At 48.7% G+C, this 7,979-nt stretch overlaps 1 protein-coding gene across 3 annotated transcripts; it reads right to left on the bottom strand.

Annotated features, from left to right (window-relative positions):
• Positions 1–591: 591 nt before the first annotated feature.
• On the bottom strand, positions 592–6,104 carry LOC135809427 (uncharacterized). 3 transcript variants are annotated; one of them, XM_065322777.1, is made up of 5 exons: positions 4,537–6,100; positions 4,331–4,506; positions 3,512–3,838; positions 2,855–3,193; positions 592–1,793 (listed from the first exon to the last, which is right to left on the bottom strand). In XM_065322777.1, the coding sequence occupies exons 1-5, from the start codon at positions 4,858–4,860 to the stop codon at positions 1,313–1,315; spliced, it is 1,647 nt and encodes a 548-aa protein (XP_065178849.1). In that variant the 5' UTR covers positions 4,861–6,100; the 3' UTR covers positions 592–1,312. The 3 variants fall into 3 exon arrangements, with proteins under 3 accessions (XP_065178849.1, XP_065178848.1, XP_065178850.1); XM_065322776.1 differs by having other exon boundaries at positions 4,331–6,097; XM_065322778.1 differs by lacking the exon at positions 3,512–3,838 and having other exon boundaries at positions 4,331–6,104.
• Between the last annotated feature and the right edge of the window lie 1,875 nt (positions 6,105–7,979).

Consider the following 7,979-nt stretch of genomic DNA (forward strand, 5'->3'; position numbering starts at 1 on the left):
AAGAGTCCATAACCCGGTGGGTTATGGACTCTTGACAATACGAATAGACCTACTCGTGCATATTTAGCGGATGACGTGACACACATAATCATTGAACGTCCTTTGAAGATGTACTATTGCTACCAATTCAGTATTGAGACGACCAACACACGATTGATGTCGAAGGAGCACAATATTGCCAGTATAATACTATTACTATACCCAATGCTCAATCTCCGGACAGCTACTGTATAGCTAGCTTTTAGACCCTGTGTTTTGTGTGTATAGTACTCTCGGTATTACTGTTCAAGTGGTGCGTGCACACACTAATCTACATAGTCATTGCAGACAGCAATGGGCACTAAGCTCGTAACAATAGCTATGTAAACATTTGAAAACAACACACACACTGCTGCGGCGCAGTCAGGGGCTCCGGAAAATGACCCAGGAAAATTGTCGGGTTGGGTGGCATACTTCTAGATACAGCAAGACCTTGTGTACTCTTGGTTACAGGTTGAAGTATGTGCATCAGGCATCAGTGCAGGCCTTCCAGGTGACTCGCAAGCAAATGAGTGGATAGGTCAGACTCCACAACACGGATAGGCATGGAAACTGGATAACCAAAAATGTGCTATATTGAATGGTGTTTATTCATTTTGCTCCAATCAAGTGCTAGCTGCCGATCGGTAACCGAGGAACTGGATAAGCGGGTCTGATTAACTGTATAAGTATGTTTGTGGTAGGGGGCTCGTGCAATAAATAGAATTGAAGAAATGATGGACTCAATCAGGTAGACATCACTAGTGCTACTAAGGTCACAAATGCAAAAACCTGCAATATATCATCAGCCTGAGCAGCCGCAATGGATTGTTCGTGGTACTACCATCACGTGACATGGCATTGTTAAGTGTAAATGCACTAGGGAAATAACACACACACCCATCAATTGATAAAATTTGACAAGTCAGTGGCAAGACTAGACGGTTGGAAATGAAATCAACAGGCATCATCATAATTATCAGATAAATCACAATATAAGTCGACGATGATGTGGACAGTCACATGATCTGTCTGCCATTCATACAGTATAGCTATGCTCAACAAACCTTACACAGAAGGCAGACCAAGATTCTTAACTTGGTCAGTTTTGCGTTGTGCATAAGTCAATGTGCACACATTTGGTTCCTAAACATTCCCAGTTTGACAATCCACTGGAAAGATACGTACGTATAACTGAGTAGTTAGCTAGAGGCAAGTTGGACCCACCAGTACCCACCAGTACGCCAGTACACAAGTACCCACCAAGACACCAGTACCCACCAGTATGCTGTTGCTAGAGAACGTCAAAACCCTGCTCTGCATCACGTGTCACTCTGTAGTTGAAGGTCTTGTAGGTCATGAGCTCGCTGCGGCGCTTCCTGTTGACATGCTCCAGGATTCTCCTTCGGTGTGCTGGCAGGTCTGGGACGCTGGCAGATGCAGCCAAGTCTGCGTTATAGCTCCACTGCTTGGGGCCAAGGAAGTGAGAGTACTTCAACGTGAAGCCCTCTTCTTCCCGGACTTTCAGGTCGTCCGCTTGCCATTGCAGCATGCGTTCAGTCGATGGAAGGGTATGTTGACCGCTGAGCACTGCCGTTATGTAGTGTGCCTGCCGGTCGATCAGGGGGAATTCGGACACCGTGTACGGTATGCCGACAAAGAACATGCTGGGATGGATGGCATGCACGAGGTGCTTGTACAGAGGGCGAATACGCCGGTACCCGTCCACGGCAACATTGCACGAAGAGTGCAGGAATGGGAAGGAGAATGCGTATCTGCAAAAGGAGAATTATTGGTAACACAGAATACAAACACAGGTTAGTATTGTAGTTTGTATGGTGTGTACAGTACAGCAGCTATGCCACTAATATACGGGGCAAATGAAACTTTCAGTCTTCACATTGTGCAATCCATGAATGGGGCTGAAAGCTAGAGCAGCACAAGCGAGGCCAAGTGGAACTAACACTCCATATCAGTTCCGATGATGATCACGATCTTTGTTCTACAGACAACTTGATACTGCATCTATGCCACAGAGATATGGCAGTTCACCTTTGACTGAGCTACCAGGTGCATGATTTCAACTGCACTACCATCACATGACACGGGTCATGAAATCTGTATGTTGTACCCACATGCACTGAGGACGGCAAAATGGAACGAGTTGTTGGTTGTTAATCCGAGTTTCATGCCAAAGGGTGCAATCATCAAAAACACACTGGCAGATGATGTCTGATAATTACCCTGTTGCGTGAAACTTCAAAAAACTACTCAATTGTCTAATGACTGTCCTTGGGCGTGACACTCAGAGTCACACCTAACAACTCATTCCATCAAGTTCAAGTTGCCCACAGTGTGTGTGATCAGCTCTGCAAATGGTACATTGGGCACACTTGCATCGATAGTGTCTGCCTGCCTGCCTCTGTGTGTGTGTGGGGGGGGGGGGGGCTGCACAATGTCATTTGGTGAGCTGCTTTGCGACAAGAAGTGTCGGGCACCCTCATTCGCATTTGACTACTGATGTAACAGTTACTAAGTAAAGTATTGACTAATAACGTTCTGGACTCAGCCGGCACATGTCTTCCAACTGTATAACATGTGCGTGTAGTCATGCACTCTTCAATCCCATCATGCAGTAGTGAGTACATCCCAGGTAATATGATCAAAGTACATGTACCTATAATATATGGACAAGGAGGTACTAGTATATCACAGTGTGTATGCATGGCCTAAGTGGTCCTCCACATACACACAGTACACGTGCATTGGACACCGGGTGTGGCAAGGTCAGGGAGGTGTATCACAGACTCAGTGTACTAGTAGATGCATGCATTACCCCGTGCACAGTAGGATGGCATCAATGCTGGACTTCTCCACTTTACCGCCGACGTAGACAATGTGCCCATCAGCATTCACGTGGTCGATGCAGTCCCTCATCTCAACATTCTCCGGCAGATCACAGCAAATCCACTTGTCCAGAGAGGCTGAGAGCAGAACCCGGCCTGCTTCTGTCGCAACATCCAGAGCAATGTCAGATCCGGAGGGCCCACATCCGACGACCATCACACATTTCCCTTTGAACTGAAGCGGTCGCCGGTAGTTGTGACTGTGTATGATCTGACCGTTGAAGTGATGCATCCCAGAAATGGCCGGAATCAGTGGTACTGAAAAATGCCTGTGCGTATCAGGAACAGCACGGCAGTGTCAGAGTCAGAGAACACAGTCATCAGTGGAGCTCAGCCATACATTCTCCATGCAGTGGTAGAGATCAGCAACACATTCTCTCTCCCCCCCCCCCCCCCCCCATAAGCCTACCAATAAGCATCTCCAAGTACAGTTCAAGCGTGACTGATGATATGGGATGTCTCAATTTCCTCTGACTATAAGAGGGTGATCGCTCAATGGAACCTTAAACGCAGACATCGAAGACTACTGCATAAGGCATGCAGCACATCGTTACAGTACAAAGGTCAGCACATCATCACGCGCTTACCCATTGCATACGAGGACAGCATCGAATGTCTCCTCGTGCATGCAGCCATCCCTAGACTCAGTGGTGACACGCCATTGGGGTCCACTCTTAGCAAACACCTTGTGTGTATCATTGCCCTGCACACCAGTATGATTCATTGGCGCAGTATCCCCCAGTACGGGCTGAACAGTGACGACGTGTGTGTTTAGTGTCACGTGCGCCATCACGTCGTGTCTCCGTGCGTAATTGTGTAGATACTGGAGTATCTCCTTGTGGCCTAGGTAGGAAGGTAGGTCGCTTGGAAAGGGGAAATCTGGGAATGCCATCACCTCCTTTGGCAGGTTGGTCCTGCAGAGAGAAGCAGAGCACTGCTGAGCTGGGTAGTGGGTATGTCATTGTCTTGCAGCACGTCAAACAAGGCACTAGCTACTCTTTAAAGCAGGCCTACATTCTGTAGTCATGGTTGTTGGGACTCTTGCCGGAGTTGATAAGGACCCAATGGGCACTCTCTAGTCATGTGCAGTAGAGTCGCGCGCCCAAGAACGTAGTTATGTATTCCACAAGCGCCAGAAAACCAACACCGCCGTTCTTAGCTTTAGGCTGTGGCGTTCTTAGAATTTCAGGCTCCACGTTCTTCAGCGCGCGACTCTACTGTACATGCACTGTTAAATAGTCCCTGTCACAGATACCACTCTGATCCGATATCATTTCTACGTACTTCGAAGTAGTCATAGAACCGTGAATACGGAGACCACCTGTGAGTAAGGAAAGCATTCAGTGAGGTCCTGTGAGCAATTGGCAAATGCAGACTTCAGTGTCACTGATCATGAATGTACTTACTTGACGTTGGCATACATGCTGCTGTGAATCAGAGATCCGGTGTCCTCCGTACTGCACGTGCTGTACTGAGTTCGCCTCCTGTTGATCTCAACCGGCCCTGCCCCATTACTGCTGACCTTGTGCGACCCTGCCCCATTACTGCTGACCTTGTCCGGCCCTGCCCCATTACTGCTGACCTTGTCTGGCCCTGTGCCATTACTGCTGACCTTGTCTGGCCCTGCGCCATTACTGCTGATCTCAACCGGCCCTGCGCCATTACTGCAGACCTGGTCTGGCGGGCCAGCGCCATTACTGCCGCTACTGTGGTTGCTATGGTCCTCAGCTTGCTCTGAGCCGCTCAGTGTCGGTGGTGGCTTGACCTGGGTGTGCTGGTCTGTTGCTTCATCATAGACCCACACTCCACCGATCCCAGCACTCTGCTCGTACACGACGACATCGAAGAATTCTGGTCGGCCTGCAAGATGACGACAGCTGCAAATCCCTGCCACCCCAGCGCCAACGATTGCCACACGTTTCCTGCTCAGCTCCATTGCAGATGCACATCCAGCACTGCCGGGGTTTATGATCAGTTCATCAGTTCAGGCAAGGCACACTACCCTACTACTACTAGTGCATTACTACTACTGACTGCTGAGCTAGCAGAGCGGTATGATCAGTATCATCAAGACTACAATCATGTACTCTTGGTATCACAAGACTGAGTCCCAAGGACTTAGGTCGCTGGTGGTGGTAGTTACACAGATTTGCTGCCAGTACTACACACCTGCATCCGTGCTGCACTGAGGGTTCAAAACTGGAAATATTCGGCCAGGCATAAATTTCGGATCACCTCGTCTGCAGATCTGCCGAATTTATTCGGTCAATAGCAACTAGTCCTCTGTTTCTGGTTCATTTTCGTGATCCAGATCCTGGCGATAGAGCTGGCATCAGCAATCAATGACGGTGTACTCAGTCACTGTGTCGACCAGCAATGGGCACCAGTATGAGTGGTCAGGGATCGGGTACCGTCACCAGATCCGACTGCAGGGACCACTCAGCAGATCAGGCTCATGTCTAGACGTAGGTCTATGAGGACTGGAGTCATCTGTCCACTACTGTACACCATCGGACAGATGATAAACACAATACTCAGTAACTGTCATACACTACTACCTTACTACTACTAGTAGTAGTAGATCAACAAGCACATAATCGCAATCGGTGTAATGTTGGATTGCAGCTGCAGCTGCGTTACAATGCGGTCATCCGACTCATGGCTTGTGAAGTCCTTCTTGGCCGCCAATGGCCGGGCCGTCCCGTCTGCGCAAAGCGTCAACGCACCACCAAAACAATAAATGATCGTCGCCGCGCCAGCAGCAGCTAGCATGCAGTAGGATTAGGAATCGCTGAAGCTTCCTTGCGGATGCCATCGGCCGCATTGATGGACAAGATTTTTAGTATTGTAGAGGCGCATTGCACCTCACTGCATGCACTGACAGTCTGTACTGCTATCAGCAGATCTACGAACCCGCGTATCTACCTGCCTTGCAGTCGAACGGACAGGGTTTCTACATTTCCCCAGTGCAGTGGGAACACTATATCGAGTATCGGCACGATGGACCGTGACCGTCACGCTGGCATACGCAAGTAACAGTCAGTGAGTCGGGGATCGGATGCACAACTGGCACACACCATAGCAGGCTTCGACAGGAACCGCACAGTCGGTCACAAGACGTACAACTACTTTGAACTAGTTTGACTGCGGAACTCGTATACAGTAAGTCTCCTCCGAATAACTGGCGAGCGAATATAAACAGAAATAGGGGCAAGAGCATGCAGGCTAGGCTGGATGGCCCACAGCACTGCACGGATAGTCAGTGCAATCGACAACGTCTGGCAAGACTCTCGAGTAACGTAACCTGGTAACTGGCGCATGGCCAGCACAAGCAAGGGACGACCGCAACAGTCTACAATATGTTGACTTGGCAGCCGGTCAGTCAGTCAGTCACACATGTACACGTACATACACCGTAACCGATTGACCGCAGTGCGATGGACCATTATCATAAAACTATGGGATCCAGTGGACAATAGATGTACTAGTACTAAACAGCACTACAGCACTAGTACTCAGTATCAGGTTTTCTGTGAGTTGTGCGATGTTGGGTGGGTCCGGGTAAGTAACAACATACTGCACATATCAGTAGGAGTCCATAATCCCTATCCCTATCAGTAGTCAGGGCACTGGTGTCGTAGTGATAGAGTTACGCCGCAAAGCCATAGACCAGGGGTTTATATAACTACAAGATAATAGTTTTTATACGACTCCCTAGTATAGACTGAGCGTCGCGTGAGCGAGCTCTCCGCGTGAGTTTCAGGTGTTTCAGGTTTGATGCACTGCCACTATCCACGGGCATCACATGACGCTTGTGCTGTAAAGGTGATCGTTGTTGTCGTTGTTGTTGTTGTTGTTGTTGTCACAGTGTATTTTTCTAGGACAATCCCCAGACTGTGTATCTCCTCTCTTTAGGCCTATGTAAAAAGTGAAGAAACAGGAGGCTGGAGGCTGCATACTATCATGGCAACAAAGAATTATCCTTACTATGCCATCAATGGATCATGTGTTGCAAAGGGGCTGCGTAGAAAGCTGTAAAAAAATATGGCGAAGGCGGCTGCCTAGGCGCCTGGCACTCCGTTGGAAGAGAATTCCATCTATCAGCGGCCAGGTATGCACGGTGCCCTGCCTATTGCTAATAGTAATACTGCTCCTTTGCAGATCTGTGAGATGTTGCCCTAATTCAGTCTAAAAGGTGAGAATAATTGACTGCCCCTCGCACGGTGTCAACAAACTACTGTCACTGCTGCAAACTGCTCATTACATTAGTACACATTACTGACTTCTGCCACCGCACTACGTGACCGCGGCATGCATGAAACTGATGAAACGCCCCATGCACCTGCGCAGCTGCATGTCTTGGGGCTCTCCGTGATCTGACCACGGGCAAAACTGGCACTGAGACTGTGCCGCTGAGCTAACATTGTCAGTTCAGTGCCCGCCGGCGCCAGCTTCAAGTCCGTCTTCTCGATTTGCTGGAGTTAAGACTTTTACTAACTTTTACCAGTTTAGCTGTTAGGATGCAAAGATTTTTAAATCTTTGCAAAAGTCCCAGCTTGTCTTACCCGTTGGATTACTTGGCAGTCGAGTCGTACATGCAGCCATTTGCATCACACGTAGAATCTGCAACAGTTACTGCACTCGTTGAAGGCAGTAACTTGAGTAAGGCGCTTCGTCAAGCAAGTACATGCCGACCTCGGCCGGGAGCGGCACACTTGCAGCTACCGTCCGGTACCTTGAGCATGCATGCTGCGAGTTCTGCAGGCTAGCTACTAGTACTACCACTAGTGCACTGGAGGATAGTAATTTTAATTTAAAAGCTCCCACTTCGTGACTTATGCCAAGTTATGGCTTCTGTACAGTATCGAGAGAGAGAGAGGTACCATGGGTACAGCGGAATGAGATTCTGAGATTAATCTTCACTGGAACCTCTTCAAAGTATTGGTAAGCGTGAGTCCATACAACGTTACGTATGGATTCATGCTTTATACATGTACCAATTTAGAACGAGGTCTGTCTCGTTGTCCAGGATATGATCAGCGACGCTCCCGCCAA

Source organism: Sycon ciliatum, chromosome 2 (assembly GCF_964019385.1).
Source record: "Sycon ciliatum chromosome 2, ocSycCili1.1, whole genome shotgun sequence".
Lineage (NCBI taxonomy): Eukaryota > Metazoa > Porifera > Calcarea > Leucosolenida > Sycettidae > Sycon > Sycon ciliatum.

Excerpts from the sequence above, each read along its gene's own strand:
- LOC135809427 (XM_065322776.1), bottom strand. The coding sequence starts at position 4,860 with ATGGAGCTGAGCAGGAAACGTGTGGCAATCGTTGGCGCTGGGGTGGCA. Across the intron at positions 3,839-4,330 it reads AGCATGTATGCCAACGTCAA|GACCAACCTGCCAAAGGAGG; the intron begins GTAAGTACATTC and ends TTCTCTCTGCAG. Across the intron at positions 1,794-2,854 it reads GCCATCCTACTGTGCACGGG|ATACGCATTCTCCTTCCCAT; the intron begins GTAATGCATGCA and ends CTCCTTTTGCAG.